Genomic DNA, 20768 nt, shown 5'->3' on the forward strand with positions numbered 1-20768 from the left:
CGAGCTCCATATTGATGAGCTACTGGAATCTCTCGGTTAGATTTGATTTCATTACATTAACACTTTATCATTACTACCATTTAATTTAAGCTGCTGCTGACCAATTTAAGCAGTGCTCTAAGATTATTCTTATTTTGATTTAAAGCATTCTCAGCTTCTCCTGTGGTTCTCTCTTCAGATCACCCAGAAGCGCCATATAGGAAAAAACCTCCAGCTCATTCATCAGGAAATCACGCAAGCTTATTGAGCTTGTTTGGGACTACAGAGATGCGAAGAGAAGCAGACAAGCAAACATGAGATGAAAGAGCTGTCAGAGGCCACTTCCTAGGAGAAAATCGAGGAGTTACGTGCTGTAGCTGCTGTTCCACGCATTTGCCTAAATCTGTGTGTTGCCGAGATAGCATCTCATCGTTTCTCCAAAGGCCAGATCCACACAGCAGCATTTAATTGACTCATCCACATCACTGACATTACGCGATTGAAGAAAAAGACTCTGCAGTTCCAACATGCACTTTTGGGCATATGCTGGTCAAAGGAGTGTGTCTTTAGCACACAGGCCAGATGTCCTTTTCCAGTCCTTCACCAGAAACGTCAATACAGATATGGATATAAAGTAGCGAAAGCTATACCTTCCCTGCATCCTAGGTCATTCAGTAGGATTTACTCACATTTTTTCTCACCTGGTTTATTGTTACAACATGACTTCAAAAGCCCGTAAGGTAACTTTCACGTTTACCTGGACCTGAGAGAACAAGCACAGAACTTGCACACAAGCATTTCACTAGCACAAATGCACACACGGGTTACAGAAGTGCGGAGAGCAACTCACCGAATGCACAGGAAAGGAGCTGTGCCGGTTGAGAAAGGAGTTAGAGACTGACATAGTGAGGCCCTGAGTGGCACCGGTGTCCTCGGGGGTGAAGGGCACTTTAGTTTGCTGGACACAGTAGGAGACAGAAGGGAAAGAAGAGGCAGCATAGGAGGCCTGCTAAACAGGGGAAAGAAAGCAAGAGACAGAAGAAACAAAGAAAGAAAGCACAGAAAAGACTATGAATAAAGGGTAAGAAACGCTAACTGTAAAACAATGCATATAATGGCTCGCTAAGCAAACAGCTATTCATACAGTTCGTTACAGCCAGACACACCAATATGTTCTTCTTGAGCTCAGGAGGCATGACAAAAATCACAGTTCAAGTCGTCTTTGTTTCACAAATCCCTTAAAAATAACTCCCACCACCCCCCTTGCAGTCCATCCTGGACAGCTGCTTTGGTGAGAGGCAAGCTGTTCCTCACGGCCCCTTTTCCCTGTGGCATGGGGGGAGATGCCCAAAGCAGGAGCTGCTGCCCAGCAGGGAACTGGCTCTTGTACACTCTTGTTTTATTTTTATAATTTTTTTAGCAACCTTTAGACTGGAAACTGAGGTCTTTTCGGTGTGATCTAGGGGACTTCACAGGTACTCCTGAAATACAGGATAACTGCAATATCCATCACTTTTTCATGGTTTCACTCCAATCCAAAATTATATATCATTTGCACAAGAGGGAGATGTTATACTGTAAGTAATAAATACTTGTTATACTGTAAGTAATAAATACTATTAAGAATTCTCTCCTGATGCACACTACAGTAAGGAGTCTGAGGGAAGCTGGGCTACATTTAGGCTTTCTCAGCACTGATTTGTTGAGTATGATGTACAAACGCTTCATACCTAAGATCTGAAGCTCACTAGAAAGGCCTTTTAAATTATTATTTTATACAGAGGAGTCCATTCAGCACAACCTGCCTACTGCTCGAAGGGCAGCTGATATCCATGTGATTTGCTTTTTCAGATCCTCTGAGGGCAGCCAAAGCCGAGGAATAATAGAGTCTGGCAGATTTTACAGGGCTTGCAGAAGGAGCCGAGCGTTGTCTGCTTGCACTGCTTCCCCTACAGAGAGGGGAAGGTAAGTGTGGAAGGCTGCACTCTGGGAAACCTTCGCTTCAGGGGAACTGCAAGCAACACCTTGATGGTATCAGCTTATGAGAAGACAAGAATGCCTAGCAGGCAAAACAGTGACATCTTGACTGCCTGGATAATGATTAAAGGACAGGAAAGAAATGCTTTGCTTCAGCTGAGAAATTCAGAAAAGGAGCAGAATTTCTCCCTAGAACAATGATGACGACGGTATTACATAATTCTCGTGACCTGCCTTGAAATCTACCATTTCCATACTCTCTCTCCTGGTAATGCAGAGCAAGTCACCATCACAGCCTCTTACTAGAATACAGTCAAACTCTAGGAGGTAGGGCAAGGGATTACAAGCAATGTCACAGTCCACGGATCACACTGAAAATGGGACCGGAGACTCCGGAAAGCTGCCTGATCCTTTGCAGTGGAGTCCTGTAGACTCTTTAATGCCCTTGCAAAGCAGGTGGGACACGGGAATTTAAGGTCTCAACACACAAAGCAGTAATGGATAATACTCAGATCAGCTTAGCCGGAAACAATACAGCTTTCCAGGATTCCTACCTGTGTCACAGGAATGCAGTTACGTGAATCCTGAAATCAGAGCTCTCAGTTGCTTTCCTCACTTGATTAAAAGTAACATCATTGGACAGTCAAACTTTAGCACAGATAAAACTTGAAGAAATACTGCAACAGTCACTCCTGTGAGGATAAGATCATGGCTCTGTTCCCAATATTTCCTCTTAATCTATTAAAGCCATGGCCAGTGTAAGTTAGTTCAGCCCAAAAGATTAATTTTTTTGAAATAAAGTAAAAAAAGATAATAGGAAGAATAAAATAAACAAAAGCCCCAAGATGAAAGTTAAAAAAAGGGGGGGGGGATTACCCTTATAAAGAAATAGTACCAAAAAGCTCCATTTTAGTTGGAAATCAAACTTCTGTTGCTATCATTGAAGCCAGGATTTCATCCACCATGTGGAAAGTGGCATTTGCCATAATGCCAAATCCATATACACTTGTGAATGCACGGCTTCATATAGCTGCAGTCTGACAGGGCCAGAAGAAAACTATGAATTTCCATTTTCAGAAGGCAATTAGCATTCTCATCAAATGCACGAGAACAGCTACGAACTGATGCAAAGCCTTGGGACGTGCAATAGCAGAGCTTCTGCTGGGATGGCCTGCCAGCTCCCATTGCCACAAAACTGCGAAAGAGAGGTAAAATCCTGAATATCCATAATGGGACTAATGTGGAGAAAACATGCATAAGCTAAATAATGGCCATACCAAAGTTCTGTGGCTCTGGGGAAGCCTGAGCCAGATCGGCAGCAATTATGTTTAAAAGGTTAATGTCAATGACATCTTTGACAACAGTTTCAAAACAATTTTGGAAAAAACAGTGCAGCAATCTCTAGAAAATTCTGTTGCCCAGAGTGTCAAAATCTTCAAAGCATTTGTCATTATACGAGCCAGCAGTCTGGCACGGTTTCAACCACACCATGTGGAAGACTTGTGTTTCATTTTTAAGGTATTTACGGGACTTTCAGAGCTCGTGGGGAATAGTCTGCATGTGGAGTTTGAAAGGAACACAGGAGCTCAAAAGTAGACAATGCAAAATGCCTCAAAATATGTTAACAAGATGACAAGCAGCACAATGCAGATGATATCAGTGGAAGATCCTCCCATAACAGCAGCCCGTCAGAAACCCAAGTAGTAAGACAGAGCTGTTTCAGAGGGGGGATCGCGCACCCTGCCTGCGCAGGGCCCTGCAAACACCACTCACCAGCTGCCGCTGTTTTGGTGGGAGAGCAGGAGGAGGTGCCAGATCTTGCGAGGGGTCTAAGCTGATAAAGGAGTCATTGAAGCCATAGACTTCCATGAGGTGCTTGTTCTTCTGCTGGTAAATGTGCTCGTTCTGAGGCGTCTGGTAGAACATGGATGGCTGCGGCTCCGAGTAGTCTTCCACAAACTGCATATACGCCATCACTGTAACACACACACACACAAAAAAAAACCTCACTCATTGCTCCTAGCCTGCAAGCTACGGCTTTTGCTTCAACAAGCAGACAGAATACCCATTCCCAAAATAACCAAGAGTAAGGCCATGCTATCCTTCTCATCATGCTTTGCTCCAGGGCCAGGAGCAGCAAGGCATCTCTGCTCTGCTCACAGGTAATTCACACAGTAAGTCTCCATTCATCTCGGAGGAAAGAATCTACAAATATCTCTTCCTGCAAGTCAGAGCACAATAAAGTAATCACAGACCACAAACAGATATTTGGCAACAGTTTTGTTTAAACCAGTAAGGTCTCCAAAAGCTTTTTTGAGAAGCTTGATCCACTGACTCTTAGCCCAAATCCCTTCCTCACAATAACTCACAGCAATTTTGAAAATATTTCTCAACAGCTAATGCCCAAACCCTCCCATCAAAAGAAACAGAGTAACTTCACTTTGCTTTCTAGGAAGGGCAAGTTACCTTGCACAAAGATGCAACCTTGACAACAAATACAATTCTCAAGCCTATAATAATTCTCATACTTGTAGTCAGCAAGATTGCTAGAATGAGAGGGCTTACAATCTTTTTCTTGTTAGAAAACACCTACCTGTGAGATTGAGTTCACTTCTCCCACAGCTATTTTGTGCTGCTACCAAAGCTGGCACACAGGCCTTGCTTTTTAAAAGTGCCACCGACCAACCATGCAACCTACCTCATTGACTCAAATCTAATTGCAGCTAAACATCCCCTTTTAAACCATCTTAGCATCTCTAATTCTGCAATGGAATCCAACTGATTCAAAGGCATTTCTGAAATGCAGTATAAAATGGTATTTCTGAGATGCAGTATAAAATGAGATCAAATCTCAGTGGACCTTTACATCTGTGTAATACCCTCCAAGAATCAATGAAAAAAAAAAAGACGACACAAGTCTGCCTATGTAGCTCTGACAGAGGACTAGACACTGTCATGGTATTTTAGCGTGGGAGGGGGAGAAAGCACCCAGTGTCATAGAAAGACTACAAAACCCCAGAATGATTAAAAGATCAGAAATACACCTAATAAATAGAAAATAAATAAATAAATCTTATCTGTATATCCAAGAACAGAAGCAAGAGATGTATTTAAGTGTCATAAAAAGGAACAACTAGGGCCCTTTTGCAAATAGGCCGTCATGCACAAGGTATTCTGTGATCATTCCTCCCCTCCTCTTGTTAAACATGCAGTTGTCAGTTTTTGTAAATCTGGTCATTAGGTGGCAATTGTTCAGCTTCTACCAGCATTTTAGTTGTACAGCTGAAATGAATGGATGACTTCAGTGAAAGCTATAAATAAATGCTCACAATGCAGTATTTGCACATCATGAAGCTGGTTCCCACACTAGCTGCAAGCCAAAGCGCTCTGTTCACCTGCCAATAGAGATCTACAGGCCAGCCAGCTTCAACAGGATGCAGCCGCGCAAATGTGTCGGCAAGGAGTTGCTTTGCACCTGTCTTTTGCACCTTTTTTTCAGATTTCCTCTAATATTTTAAACTCCGTGTAGAAATGGAGCTAACACAGCTGCCCCTTCCCACAGAATTATATCCCTCCTTCAAAAAATAGAATCAAAAAAAGAAAAAAGAGGAAAGAAAAAAGAGGAAATAAAGAAAAAAGCACCATGGCAATCAGACTGCAGGAAACCTCAGCTGATACATTGCAATCCCAAGTGGTAACACCTGCTTTTCCCATCCTGTGACCCCGCTCAGTGCTGCCAGTGGACAACCTGTTCACATCCTGCTGTACTGTCAGCTCCTGCTGAAATCCTGACCTTCAGTACCCCCTGCTAGGCAAGCCTGGCTCCTCTTCCTCCCTCAGCAGCCCTTCTGGGTTCCCAGCACCCCTTCAAAGATATAACTCATCATCCTTGCTGCTTTAGACCTTTTATTCCTGAAAGGAGATGTGTTAAGCTGCATGCACATGTGTGTATTTATATCTGCTGCTCACTTGCTGGTGCAGGCACTCACATTAAAGTGAAGATCAAATTCACTCCCTCTCAAGCAGTCATATTAATTTTAACCTAAGTCCTAACAGTGAAAAGGAGTGTGTTCTGACAATATTTTCCTACTTGAAATCAAGGTGGAGGAGTTTCAGTGTAGAACATACAGAACTGGTCAAATAACAAGTCTTTTTAAACATCAGCAATACAGTTGACTCAGGTACTCCCATTAATACTTGTGCCCTGCAATATGCCTTGATATCACAAAATATCTTTAGAGGACAAGCTCCAAAGAAAGCTTATGAAAGATACCTCTCAAGCAGCAAAAATGAACTGAGGATCAATACTCATTGGAATGTATGGAGGACAAGAGTTTGAGACCACAGCCTGAGCTCTGATCAACTGACCAGGACAGAAGTCAACAAGCTGGGCCTGGGAATCTTGGCATCATGCAGCAAACGCTGCGAAATTCAGACAAACCCTTCACGTGGAGTTACCTACAAAAACAGCGCTACAAGTAACATTCAGATCTTAAGATGACACCCAGGATCAATATCTGTGAGCTCCTGGGTTCATAAGTCTGCACAAGACTATAAACTTGGGAAGCACTGGTGAAAAAGGTAACACATTAGACACTTGGGTAAAATTAAATTATTGTAACTGAAAGTAGTAAGCCTGAACACTGTTGAGAGCCTTCACTCAATCTGCAAGAAAATAATGAAGAGCTCTTTTATCTCAGCACCTCATGACGCTAATGCATCTCATTGCCATGGCAGCTCCTTGCCTCACTTGTCAGAACTAGTCCAGGGCAGGTGAGCATGTCTCTGCTTCTGCTTTGTCCTCCTCTGTGTTTTTAAGTTAAAAAACAGTTGGTGTGGTGAAATATAATCCTGTCTCAGAAGTAGAGATTGCTGAGCACAGATTAAAATGCGCATAATTTAAATACTCTCAGTCATGAACAGGAGAGTGAGGGAACAGAAGCAGCCCCGCGATGGCGGTTTGCACAGGGTCTTCTTTCTCCCTGCCCCCTCCACACCCTCCCCTCTCTGCTGTGGCTTTTAACAAGGCAGAAATTCAAAAAGCAGATGGGAAATTACATCACCAGCTCAGATCAGGCTGCACACCCTGCAGCAGCTCTGTACACAGAGGGAAGGACGGGGGCTGGAGCCTCTTCTGCGGTGAGCAGCCAGGGTGGCACGTCGTAGTCCCAAGACAGTGCCTTGGGAGAGAAGGGTGGAGTGAGAGAAACCTTGCCCACCAGAACATCATGCTCGACTTGTGTCAGCAATGAATCAAGACAGAAAATATTTGAAAAAAAAAAAAAATCTCATCCGGTAACTAGGAACACCTTCCCAGCAATCTGCTAACAGTGTCTTGGCTGTCATTTCTAAAAGAGCTAAATCTGTTCAGGGATTTCTAGCTTACAGCAGCTATGCCCACATGGTAAAAATCACAGGTATTGCTCACACTGCAACAGAGGCACATGAGTCAACTAGCAGCGCAGCAGCGAGCTCTGCAGCCAGGGAGGATGGATGCTGTCCTGAAAGCAGCATCCGGCTGGGGGAGAGGAGAGAAAGGTGAAAGGCAGCAAGCAACTTCTGGTCAGGAAAAGACACTCTCAGACCAGTGGTTCTTGAGGTTCGCAAGGAGTTCCTAGAAGATTATCAGCAATAAAGCACATCCGCAATATCAGTAAGGCGTGATAAGGAAAACCCACTGACTCCTGGCACGGTGTCACCAACTTGAGTTACACCTACCCCGGCACAGGGGCAACGGGTTCATGCATATAGAAAAGAGCCAAAATAATGGCAAATATCAAGCTATACCACGTGCCAACTTACTGGAGAAGACAAGGTCAAATAAGCCAGTCTTTGCCATCACCTCTGGGCTGAGAGGTGTTCTTCAAAAGAGCTTGTATTATATCCTGGCTAAGACCAGACTGCCCTCAGCATGGTTCCTCCAGTTAAATACCAGCTGCTTCCAGGGCACCTGGATGCATTTTGTTCCCATTGACAGGGAGAGAAACATGAATAAAAATGTCTTGCCACTAGTTTGCAAGCTGCCTGAGGGGGAAGGATTTTGCTATTTCAGACCATGGGTTCTTCATGGCAGAATCTGTTCCATGTCTGTGTCTTGGACAGCAGGAGCACGATGTTTGCACCCAAGTAGAAGTCTGGAACAACTTGCCATTAGCACAGTAACATGTACTCTCACAGCACTGTAAAATAATAACTCATGCCAGACTAGGAGGTTTATCACTTCCCTGTTTGAATTATACAGAAGATGATTCTTGGAGGTCTCTCTGAGCACAGCTCACAGTAATGCACATGGTTAAGTCAGGCAGAATTTTATATACATTATTAACAAAAGCACCGTGTAAGTCTCCACTGCAACATTTCCTGCCAACTAGCCAACTACCAAAAGATGACCCACAACAAAGGGACCACAATCAAGTCCTGTCTGTGAGAGTTCTAGATATTTTAAATAAGTTCATGTATCTCATCAGGATCTGAGGAGTTTGCTGGGGTTACAGAAGCAAGGATATGGAAGCAACACTGCCTCATCTATGTGATTACAAAAGGGTATCTACATGCATCAGCCTCTAGACCAACAAAAATTCCTGAGTGCTATTGTACAGCCTGTGTAACGTTCTACTGTCCTCCTTGAGCTGAAAATAAAAGCAAAACTAAAAACTACAGATCTGTGCTGTGATATATTGTGGAGTAAAGACAATCTAAAACAAGTTCTTAGTGTCACATGAATGCAATTAAAAACTCTGCAGCAGTCAGGTATTAGTCCAACTACTACTACAAGCTTTGCACCAAAGACTCTTTATCAAATTGTCAGAGCTGACAACACATTAGAGAACAGCTTTGACCCTCCCTAATGATGCAACCTGATCAATACTCTGAGAGCTCCTGATAGTGCTGGGTGACAGATGACAGTTAACTCTATTTTAACATCAAAGAAAACTGACATGCAAGACCTGGCTATTGGGGCTACAAGTGTAGACAGGCAACAAAGGAGAAGATAACTTAAAATTGTTTTTAAGTAACTCCTTGACTTCACAAAACATCTCATATGATAACAGAAAACAAAGACACAGGGCTTAAAGAGAAAAGTAAACACCCATGTCTCTCAAGCGTGGATGGATTGTAAAACTGCCCCTTACCCAAGGTTCATCCAGGCATCTCCACTTCCTAAAGCTCTAAAGCTTTCTATGTGTATGGAGCAGCATCTCCTTGAATCCACCCTGGTTTATATGGTGTAAAAGTACCTGGATAGCACTCATTAAAAAGATGCAGAGTCCACAGATGCTACAAAAGGGAGGATCTGTATATCACGTACCCCTTCTGTCAGTGCTACACACAGGTATTTAGAACCACAGAAGTCACAACAACCAACCCTCACGATAGACTGTACCACCTTCATTGTCTCTCTGTTGTCGAAGACCAGCATTTAGCTCCTTCCTAAGCTTTATTGTTTTAATATAAATGTATTCAATATAAATGTATTTGCTTTAATTACCTTTTAATTATTTGCTTGTTTACTTACTAGAGAGAGAGAAAAGTGATTTCTTGTATATGGGGATTCCGAACTACAGGAGACTCACTTTCAGGTGGGTCAGGCCTTGTGGTCTGATTAAAATTCTGGAGGTTTACAATTGTGGTCTGGCCACCAAGGCATGGTATTTGCTAGTGGAAATGCTTTTAGTGGATGCCCTTTTAAAAAGTGAATGGCACAGGAAATTACCATAGGAATAGGCAGAATACTGGCTTTGTAGCATGACACACTGATCTCACTTCCAGTTTTCTCCCTGCGAAAAGACTACAAACTGCAAAAATGAGTCACAAGGCCAACTCAGCACTTTTCAAATCAGCTCTTCACATCGGCTGCAAGTCATACAATTTAACGTTGTTGATCTAGATCTTGAATACGCTGCCTCCTCATGCACTGTTCAACTGTAAAATTAGTCAATGACTGGTAAATTAACATTTGCTGGATCTCACTGTACAGTCCACCATCTTCCTTGACAGATCACTATGACTGCTTTTTCGGCAGAAGGATTCTCATATTTTAAGCCATAAATATTAAAGAAATCAGAGTAAGATCATGAGCTCAAGTTGCTCTGGTGTGCCAGGAATCTGGCTGGGGATGGAGAGTCTTTGCATTTAGAGGCTGCTCATTTTAACGATGTGAGAAATTCTTAGGCATAAAACGGAAATGAGATCCCAGAGCAAAACAGCAGTAGCGGACACTAGGCTAATAGCGTTGTCTTGCACAACCATGTGGGTGACTTTGTTCCAACTGCCAAATAACTGCACTGGCAATGCTCAGTTTTGGGCAGAAAAGCAGCCTTTTCTCTGAGCTCTTGGAGAGCACTCAAGTCTTTTCTGCAGTGGGAAAACATTCATAAAGCAGGGGCAGGAGGAAAGAACAGACATAAAAAGAGAGGATAAACCAGGAAGATTTGGAAGGCACAGTGCCCCAAAATTTCACACTTAGGCAAAGAGAAGTAAGCTGTTCTCACTACAATAATGTAGGCGCTGCATGTTGCCAGTTCCCTGGGACCGGACCATTCCAGGCTCCCACAGTTACTCACTGCCCAGAGGACTGACACTTCCCTTCCATGCCTTTGACACTGACCGTGAGTGATTTTGAACCCAAGTGAGCAAGGGCATTACCCTGGGGTCATCATTATTTAGTGGTCACCAGAAGCATGACAACTGCAAGGAAAGCAAAAAGTAACCCGCCCGCCCGCCCGCCCCCTAAAAAAAAAAAACCACCAACACAAACACTTGCTTACTGTGTTTGTTCTTCTTCTCTGGCAAAGGTGGTGGCTTCTCTGGGTCATTGGTAGAATCTGGAGCAGCAAAGTTAGTAATGAATTCAGCTGGTGCTGAAGAGTTTCCTTGCTGGAAGGGCAAAACAGCAGCAAACGGTGTGAACGGTACTGACGGGACAGACCCTGCATTCTGCAAATCATCTTCTGAGATGTTATCGTACTGTGAAGGGTGCCTCTCGTATGAGACCTTGCAGCCTGAGTTATCCGAAGTCTGAGAGGTTGCGCTTCTCCTCTTCTTTTCTGGTAAAGCTGGAGGAGTCTCTGTTGGCTGCGCTGCTCCCGTCAGGCTGCAAAACTCCAGCGGAGGAGAGCTGCCCTGCGGGAGCTGGAAAGCATGTCCATGAAAAGGGGAGCCAGACTCGCCCAAGGACTCTGGCAATGGGCTGAGGATACTTGGCACCTGCTGAGGTATCTGATCAGCATTTGAGAGGTCCTGCTGCAGAAATTCATAGTCCGGATCATAGTGATCTGATTGATCTGGTTAAACAGAGAGGACAGGGGAACCATGCATTAGTTTCTCTCTCCCACTCTTCAGCCTTCTCAGTTCTGCCCCTCCCACACCATCAGTTAATTTCCAGTTATTTAATCAGTTAATTTAATTAGAGTGGCATTTCCTTGCAGCAGAGATCATCTTGCTACACCTTTTGGAAAGAAACCCAAACCATATCTTTAATTCTTTACATTAATAAACAAACAACAAGAATTCAAGTCATTGGAGAGGTTACTATACTTTGTATTTATATTTTTGTTTTATTTCCCAGGACCTAGAAATAACATTTCTTTAGTCTAACAGGACTGACATGTTCTACTGATGTCTATAGACAAGGCTGAAACAAAACATCCAACCTGAAATCTGAACTGAGTTTGAACACAATCATCTATAGCTAGAGAAACAAATCCTTTGGGGCTTTTTCCTATCCAATAGGATATAATTCTTACAGGACTGCCTGCAGTAACTACACGAAAACAGTTGCAGGGACAAGCCATTTACTTCTGCATCACAGCTTTGAAAGCTCCCAAACTGGAGCGCTTTGGGCTCCTCCAGTAGTCCTGGACCATCCCCTGCTTACCTAACGTTTCACAGCTTGTGTTGCGGGAGCACTGACCACTGTCACGGTCCAGAGAGGAGAGCTGCTCATCAGATTTGCTGAGTTTGCCGATGCTACTGCACGGTGAGAGGCGAGGAGATTCCCCCCCATAGGAGTGGCTTCCACCCGACAACCTTCTCTGGGCATAGCAGTCAACATCAAAATCCTTAAGCAAAAATAAATAAAAATCATTCTTCACAGCTTCTTAGCAAATTAGACACAGACGAGGCGAACAACACCTCACAGCTGTGTTAAGACAGCAAGAAAGGGAGTATCAGTGCGGCCAGCCCTCTCCTGCTAGACAAGCCCATCTGCACCACAGAAGACCTCTGATCTGGTGAAGGGCAGAAGACAAAGCAAGTACAGGACAGCAGAGCTCTGTGCGCACTTGCTCCAGGACAGCCTGTGCTGTGATCCAAAGCTGATTTCACAGACTGTTGAAAAGATGACTGAGTCCTTCACTACTATACACATCTGAGGACTGCTTGACATGACACTGATAGCAGGAATTAGACTGCCAGATTTCTCATTAAAAAATGTGGCTTTGCTGAATATTTGGTCAGTTGAGGTGTATATAAGGGATAAATAAACTATAGGGCGATACAGCTAATTGCAGCTTTTAATGTCTATGGCTATGTTTTTATTTCAAAAATTACCTCAAGTTCATCAACATGTGGGTGAACATCTCTCAAGGGTTTCCAGTCCCGCAAAACAATGTGTGAGTATATTAGTTACTGAAAAGTTGTCATAACTTTATCTGGGTCAGCCAATTGACAGCAGATGACCCCTAAGCAAGGATCAAAGGTTTGGGGATGAGGACAAGATTTGATTTTGGTGCAACGCAAATCATGATTCAAGTCCTCATTGCAGATTTAGTAAGTTCCTAAGGCAAAAAAAATATTTTTACAACATTGTAAACCGTAGATTAGTGAGAGTGATGGAATGTGACTAATATCTGCAGTCCCAAATTTCCCATTTTTCTTCTAGAAAATTTACAAATTTTCCCCAAGTACCAGCAGTGGCCAGAACAGTCACTCAAACTATCATTTAGGTTAAGTGATGTTTTAAATTGTGACTAGATGAATAAAAAATTCTGATCTCAGTGTGCCACATGATCCCTGGCCTACAAGTGAACCTTGGTAAGATCCTGGTCAGCTTCAGCCAGCCACTCTATACCCTGATCTATTCGACAGCAACACTCATCCTCTCAGATCTTTACATTCTGTTACAGGCAACAAAATTTGTAGCAATTTGTTATTTAAATTCAAGAGCAGTAAAAAGATCATTTGGGAAGAGCAGAGGTGTATTGGGAACTGCACAGCTTCAGGTTGCAGCATTACTCTGAACTTTTGCTACCTTCCACAACATGTTTCCTCTGGCTTTCTCAAGGGGGATATGTCATTACCTGTCTGTTGATTCCCACAGGTAAACTGGACCCACTCGTGGCTCGACTCATGGGGGCCACAACTGCCACTCTGGTAGGGGAAGGTGCTGACTGCCGCTTTTTAGGGGGCAATGCTGGAGGAGGGCTGCAAGACACAACAGGCATTGATACTTCTAATAGTCTATGAACAAAAAGACTTTTAGAGGCTTCATGAGCTGGAAAACATGCTTCTGCCACGCTCAAGGCTCACAACTTCTTCTCTGGCGCTTGCCAGAAACTACTCAAAGTGTATTCACTAGCTAATATCAATTTAAGAGTACTGAAAACCCTCATAGGAAAGGTGCTGTTCAGTGAAGCTTTTTCTAAGCTTAGAAGAAAGTTGGTATTTCCAAAACAAAAATAATTGCTGTTTTAGAATTATTTTAATGAAGCTAACTAACACAACAATTATTTTTTAAATAAAAATGGTCAAAGTCCAAATTAAATGCTTTGGTGGACCTGCAGATTGTTTCAGTTCACAGAAGTCCCTCTTCCCAAACCTCCCACATTTGCCCTTTTCCATTCTTGGTGAATGTCAGAGAGACAAGATGATCAGTATTACTCTCACCATGTCTATTGGGTGGACTCATGTTTTGGCACAAATCTGTTTCAGATACACATATTATCACTAACTAATGAGATTTTACCACTGAACATTAGTTTAGATTCCTAATGACACATAATTTTGGCATTTACCAAGTGTTTAAGGTTCCCAAGAGCACATATATTCTGTTCCTGGAACATACCAGGAAATTTTTATAACCCATGAGAATTCATAAAATACACAGAAACGTGATTCTTTCTGCCAACCACAGCCCTCAATGCCACATTTCCAAATTATCACATGACATGCATTTTCACACCACCCATTAGCACCACTGCTAGAGAAGAAAAAAAAAATCACACACACAGACCAAAAAGCTGTAAGTAGGGGGTTTTCTTTTCTCAAAATAGAACATAGAAACTTTCATGTGGTTACTAGTAGAAAAGAGTAAGAACAACCAAGCAAAAGATTATTTTCATGCACCGTTAGCTCCTTTCACTCTTAAGTTGATAACCAATGCAAAACTAGCTGGATGTGCAGGATAGATAATCGCCAGCTGAAGCTAACAGAACTTTTCCCATGGGATACAACAACAAGCGATACAACCGAAACAGCACAGGATAGCATTGTATAGCATTTCTTATAGTTTTAAATAAGGCTCTTAGTCACTCCTGTGATGCCTCTCATTCAAGAATCTCAGGGCACCACACTATCTTCGCATAAAAAAACAAAGAAAGATAAAAACAGACAATGAAGAAAACTGCTCCAAACAAGGCAGAAAGCAGGTATGTAAATGGATTTCCAGGCGTGGGGAACAACAACTCTGGAGGACAGGAAATTCAGAGCCAGCACTATCTCATATATGGAGCTCTCTTGTGTACACTTTGCCACTTTGTCTAAAATACCAAGAAGCTGGTGAGGACCACTGGTATTCTTCAGTCTGCTGCTTTACCAGTATTACCTGTTTTCTGCCACACGGATGCAAGGCAGGGGGGGTTTAGGAGGTGCAATCTCTTCATCCATGGAGTCAGTCAGTAGCTCATTGGATTGAGTCATATTAGTTGTCTTGTTGAGGATCTCCATCTCTCGGTCTGTGAGGGGAAGTTCTGAGGGGCTGCAAAGAGCAAAATACAGAAGGTAGATCATAAAAAACAGATGGAACACAGCATGTTGACAGACTATTACAATTTGAAATCATATACAATGTGAAAGAAACCTACAGCAAAATGCAGAATTCACATCTATAAGGACAATTCCATGTCTACCCAGAATACAATGTGCAAGTGTCACAGCCAAGTGATTTTTCATTGCCAGATTTTGGCATCTTTCCTATCATAGCACACTGTCCTCTTCACACACAGCAAGGAGTGATCTCACTATAATCCGTAAGGCTAAGAAAGTATGATGCTAACCACTGTGAGGAATAATTGAATGTTTAGGTCAACTACAGCAGTCAAAAATTATTCCCATGAAGCTATTTTTTTAGGCTTCCATGCACAAGAAATATTTGTCAGTGACCCACCTGTCAGATTTACATGCTGGTAAACTGGGTTTAACTGGGCTTGTGGGAGAGGGATGCTCCTGCTTTTCAATCGTGAGTCTGACCAGTTCCTAGTGGAGGGAGGGGAGAGAAAAAAAAAGCAAAAATTCAGTGTTTGCTAAGAGCTGCACATTAACACCACAGGACAGAAAGGGATGCTACTGCAATAAACTCCCAGTTATTCAGCTTATAGATTATCAATGACAAGGACACAGCAACAGCTGAGCTGAGTATAAGTCAGGTAAAGAGCCATGCAAAAAATACTGCTTCTAAGGAGCAGTAGTTGGACCTAGCAGTAGCTTAGCCATGTTTGAGTTAAGTTCATAAACACTAGCCCTACGGAGATTCTGCACAAACTCACATAGATGAGATTTTGCTGCACTTGCCCACTCTTCCACAATCACAGATGTGTTCCAGTTCCCACAATACCCCAGGGAAGGACAAATTGATTTTGCATACATAAACGTAAGTACAGAAATGCCTTACACAATGAATAACTTTCATCAAGCCACTAAAAGTGTTAAATAATTGCTTTGTATTTTATAAACAAGTGTTTTGTGTCACATATTTTTGTCAAAAAGCAGGTTTGCTGTAACATCTCCACCAGGGAATGAGATGGCGAACATCTTTAATAAAAAGCCGCTTGCCTCAAGGCCATTTTTAACATGTTAGCAATGGAAGTCTTAATCATTCAGGGAACTACCATAGTGTATCTGCTATAGGCAGATAAGACTGTGGATAAAGAGACAGGGGCATGATAATCTTGCACTGTAAGTCTGCCAGCAGTCAAAACAACAATCATTCGCATCAGAAGGATGGAGAGAACATTTTACGGATGTCTGAGGCTGACAAACAGATCCGCTGCTCCCAGCTATAAACACATGCCCGCTCAGAGGTGGGCTGGATAACTGGCAGTGCTTCCCGACAGTATCGGCTTCCCTGTGCCCTATACGAAGGAAACTCCACGGGATTTTTTTTTTTTTTTAAGGAGCCTGAAGTACAGTGTCATCAGCCCAGTATCATCATCATATCCAAGTCTACTGAGCTGAGAATTGCTCTTCAAATGCAGTAACTGTAACTGGAATGTCGTCATCATCCTGAGGTAGAGAAACACTCTAGCTCACAGATTTTTACAGACAGCTCTATTTAAAGCTATACTTCCATGCATGCTCAACAACAGGAACACCACACTGCACGGCATGTGCAAAGGATGGAAAAATGCAACTCATTTCAACGAGTCTGAGTGTCCACACAGTCAGTTTCGGTTTACACATCCTGTTTAGATTCTCACCGAGCTGTGCTCCAAAAAAATTCACATGGCGTCAACTAAGAACAGGACAAAATATGCAGCTTTAATGAAGTGCTCCCAAAAAATCCCTCACATGGGGGAGAAAGAAAGTGCAGAAACAGTGCCTACGTCCATTTGGGCTAACACTATTAAGAGGTTCCTGTGTGGGACAGACACAAGAACCCTCATGAGGAACAGAAGGTTCTGTGAGAAGTGCCCTTATGAAAAAAACCCTAGCGTTAGGCTGACAACAGCTGACCACTCATCCAACTCCCACCTTCAAACAGAGCTGGCCACGTTTGTCCATGGGTGAATAATGCTACGAGTAGCAATAGTCCTATACAGGGCTTTTGGCTGTCTATAAACTCCAGTGTGCTAATGTACACTACAGAGCATGCACAGAAGTGAAACACCGAAGGCTCTTCCACCACAGAAGAACTAGAGATGATGCGAACATTGAATTAACCACAGATTTCTCTGCTGAATGTCCCCAATTCACCAGCTGTTTTAACAGAAATTATTTTTAAAAAGTGCTTTCCACCACGCTCTGAAAGACTGCTGGCTTTTCTTCTGAGGCTAAAGAGAGTGTAATTTGGGGAAATCTCATACATGTACTATTAAAATGAAACAAAGGAAAAGTTTCCAAAAGGAAGAAAAATTGAGAGAATCTTAGCTAAAAAAAAAAAAAAAAAAAAAGCATTTGTATGAAGAGTGTTCATATACAAACAGGCAACTGGGTCCAGAGGATGCATAATCTGAATTTAAAAACCTGCCGTTCCATTCAAGCTTTGAAACTCCCCTATAAAGTTTACAGAACTTCACTAGGAAAATCAAATACAGGATTTGTGAGTCTAGAATCCCAAAATAAGGCTTTTCCATAAATTCTACGATTTGGGAATCAGAGTGATACCACTCTGCTCTTCCAGCTGCAGCTGGCACCTTCTGCTCCAAGTCACCGTCAGGGCTGCAAGGTGACATGACGGATTGCCACCTCCCTGCCTTCTGAATAAAATGCCATGACTGAAGAGGCTGCTGGAGAGACTCTCGTACACTTCAGCAGACTTTGCATCACACCCTGTGCGGCTGTCAGGTACTTCCTGAGCAAGAGCAGTGACTCCATGCAATGCATAAAAGTGGAGTAGGTGAAATAAAATACAAATCAAAAGCTAAAATGCTCCTTAGACACTTTCCCCCCTATTGGAAAGGGCGAAGGAAGGGAAAGGTCAAGTTTTGACAAATGTCACCACATTCCCTAGACCTCTACCTTCTCCTCTCTCCACCAACCCCAAAATGAGAACTAGGGTTTGAAAAATCCAATCAAGATCTTTAGTGTATACACAGAGGTAATCAGTGCACAGCTGCACCAGATGCACATTATGCTATTCCTGATCAGCAAGCAAAGAGATTCCTGCAGCAGTAATTACAGATAATTAAACCCTCTCTCTATACTTATGCTACTTCAGCAAACTGGAAATTCCAAAAAGAGATGGATCTTTAAGAAGTTACATAATCAAAACAACATTTTTTTTCTTATTACATATATAGAGCAAAGCTCTAAAACCTGAGTTCAAAACAGCAAATAATAAAAGTGAACAAGCTACTCCTTTATGCTCAACTCTGAAAATAAAGAGGGAAGCAAGCACTGAAATGTGGAAGTGGATCTTCTGAAATCTGCCAGAAGAGAAAAAAAAGGCTCTCCACAGCAGAGAAGTGTCCGATATCTCAGTTCTGCTTCCAGATCTGAACACTGGCCTGGCCCTCCTAAAATAAAACTTGTTCCTTGCTACGCGGCAGGAGAGGAGCACACGCCACTTCCAAATGCTGACCTGCTGACAGGCAGACACATTCGTGCCTACCCAGACAGCCACACATCTGCTCTAATCATGCTTTGAGCAGACCAGACATAAGCCAGCCCCAACTGGAAGTCCAAAATAACTGTTAGTGCAACAATAAAAAGGGAGACTTAATATAGCCAGGTCTCTGTGCAGGGCTTGATCACTGAGGCTTTGCAGCGCACTAACATGCCGGCGTGGCTTCCACGCCAGTCTGGCTCACGGCGTGGGCAGAGCGTGCACACGAGACCTTCCACCCAGCATCCGGGCATGCTGCTTTGGCTCGAGAGCAACAGGTACCAGGTGTTTAAATATGCTTTAAGTGAAAGGGAAGCGAGTGCCAAATCTCATGCAATGAGATTGCACACAGCTCTCTCCTTGATCTGGTAACAACGTGGTTTTTCACAGGATTGGATAGAGCCACTAAGTGATAACAGAGTTACTGCCTTGCCATTTACTGGTATATTACAATTCAGATACCACAGGGCAGACTTTCTTGTACTGCAAATTGCTGCTCAAGTCCAACACTAATAGCAGCTGAGACTTCACACTAAACTCTTCTCTATTCTGCTGTGCAAATTTAATACTAGCTTTACTTTTCAAATCTGGAGTTTAAATTTAAAGGGCATATTGTGCAAAGTAATTCTGGAAAATCTGTCGTATTTAGGTGATGGGAAAGTTTTATTTCAAAGATATCTGTTTAAAAGGCTTGGAAAAAAACACTAGGATTTAATATGTGTGTTAGAGTAACATTAAAGATAGATGTTCAAAGCATGCAAACTACACACCAAGAGTCCTGAAAATGTGATAATCAAAGCCTGGGAGATCCATTTCCCCTTAGTATGCAGTTCCAGGCAATGAAAACTAAGCCAGGTTTGGGTGCAGTGAAAGATATCTGTTCATGATACACTAATCCAATTGAACCACCTGCTGCTGTTCTTAAAAATCTATCCCAATTTTACTTCTGCACTAGATCTAAACATTCCTCTTTAGTTTCAGTCTTGCTGTTTAAAAGAGGCTTAAATTTCTTTACAATTTTAAAAATAAGATTCCCAGGAGATATGGTGGTCTCTTTGCTGCTGCCCTGAGCCCAGGTCAAGTAAACTTTTATGCAGTGCTAGGACAGCAGAATGAGCAGCCTCCACAGCCCTCAGAAGAGAAAAAAGGCTTGGAAAACAGTGAGAACTACTGGTATCAAAAGCTTACTGGGAGATGGAAGGAAAGCCAATAGCTTTTCCGAGGTAAGGCAGGGAGGAACCTTCTCAGGGATACAAAGGTTTCAGTTAAGCTTTTACATTGTTACATAAAATAAATTTCCAGAAAACTTAGCTTAGCTCATCACCTGTCCCACACTCTAATCTGATGGCTGGAGGTGGTATGTATTCCTGATGAATAGCTTTAAATTTATGTTAAGAGAGGGGCTGGAATCTTCAATTCTCTGTGGGCACTGATAGGAATCATTTCCATTAAATTTTGTCTAGACAGAAAATATGCAAACTCTGACCTGTAATTTGCATGCAGAATGGGAAAAGGCCTGCTGAAAATTTAATACAATGCTCAATAAAGATTTATGGCTTCTGGCAATCCATCCAAATGACTGGGTGAGCATTTCAGAAGCGCACATTATTAGCACAAATGGTTTGACTAGTGTTTAACCAACGCACCAAGCAGGATCATTTCACTTAGAGAGCAGCTGATTGAAGAGGTAATTTATCGGAGTCAAGAATAAGATCTCTGTATTTCACCTGCACTTAAAAACCTCTGACTTTAAATTAAATTTCTTCTAAACCAGAAATATTATATATCTCATATAATGTACAACATTTGTCTTATGTACCTTGACTCCATCCAGAACAGCTTTTATGACACCCTTAACTGTGGTCACCATCTCCTTGTCTTCCGAATTCACACCTTCCAGCATCACTTGATCAGACCAGCGAATCAGATTGGCCAGACTCTGGTACACACGGCTATAGCAGGATGAGATGGCAGAACTGGATGGGAGAAGAGCAAATAGTTGAGAAAATTCCTTCACAAAACTGCAGAGATATAAAAAATTACTAGGGAGTGAATTTCAGACTGCTAAAAAAGATAAAGAATTTCATTGTATCCACTACCGTTAGTCTCCTTTTGTTAACTCTGATATTTAGCATTTGTGTTCAGTAGGTGACAAAATACGGGTGTCTCCTCTGTTGCAGTTAACTCTCCCATTCACCAGCACCAACTGGAACCTCGGTATGAGGGTGCCTACAAGCAACAATTCATTCTCAGTTAACTGAAAATGAATTAT

At 42.5% G+C, this 20768-nt stretch overlaps 1 protein-coding gene across 8 annotated transcripts in view; it reads right to left on the bottom strand.

Annotated features, from left to right (window-relative positions):
* Positions 1-20768, bottom strand: part of RAPGEF1 (Rap guanine nucleotide exchange factor 1) — an 88414-nt gene that overhangs the window by 26659 nt on the left and 40987 nt on the right. For 3 of the 8 annotated variants that reach the window (XM_062590644.1, XM_062590641.1, XM_062590639.1), the window contains exons 4-11: positions 20316-20472; positions 15341-15429; positions 14780-14932; positions 13257-13380; positions 11834-12017; positions 10725-11240; positions 3730-3932; positions 830-988 (exon numbers count right to left, since the gene is read on the bottom strand). In XM_062590644.1, coding sequence (XP_062446628.1) covers positions 830-988; positions 3730-3932; positions 10725-11240; positions 11834-12017; positions 13257-13380; positions 14780-14932; positions 15341-15429; positions 20316-20472 — 1585 coding nt within the window. The remainder of the gene's footprint in view (positions 1-829; positions 989-3729; positions 3933-10724; positions 11241-11833; positions 12018-13256; positions 13381-14779; positions 14933-15340; positions 15430-20315; positions 20473-20768) is intronic. The other 5 variants (XM_062590647.1, XM_062590645.1, XM_062590643.1 and 2 more) reach the window with 2 other exon arrangements.

This window comes from Rhea pennata, chromosome 18, assembly GCF_028389875.1.
Source record: "Rhea pennata isolate bPtePen1 chromosome 18, bPtePen1.pri, whole genome shotgun sequence".
In the NCBI taxonomy this organism is placed as follows: domain Eukaryota; kingdom Metazoa; phylum Chordata; class Aves; order Rheiformes; family Rheidae; genus Rhea; species Rhea pennata.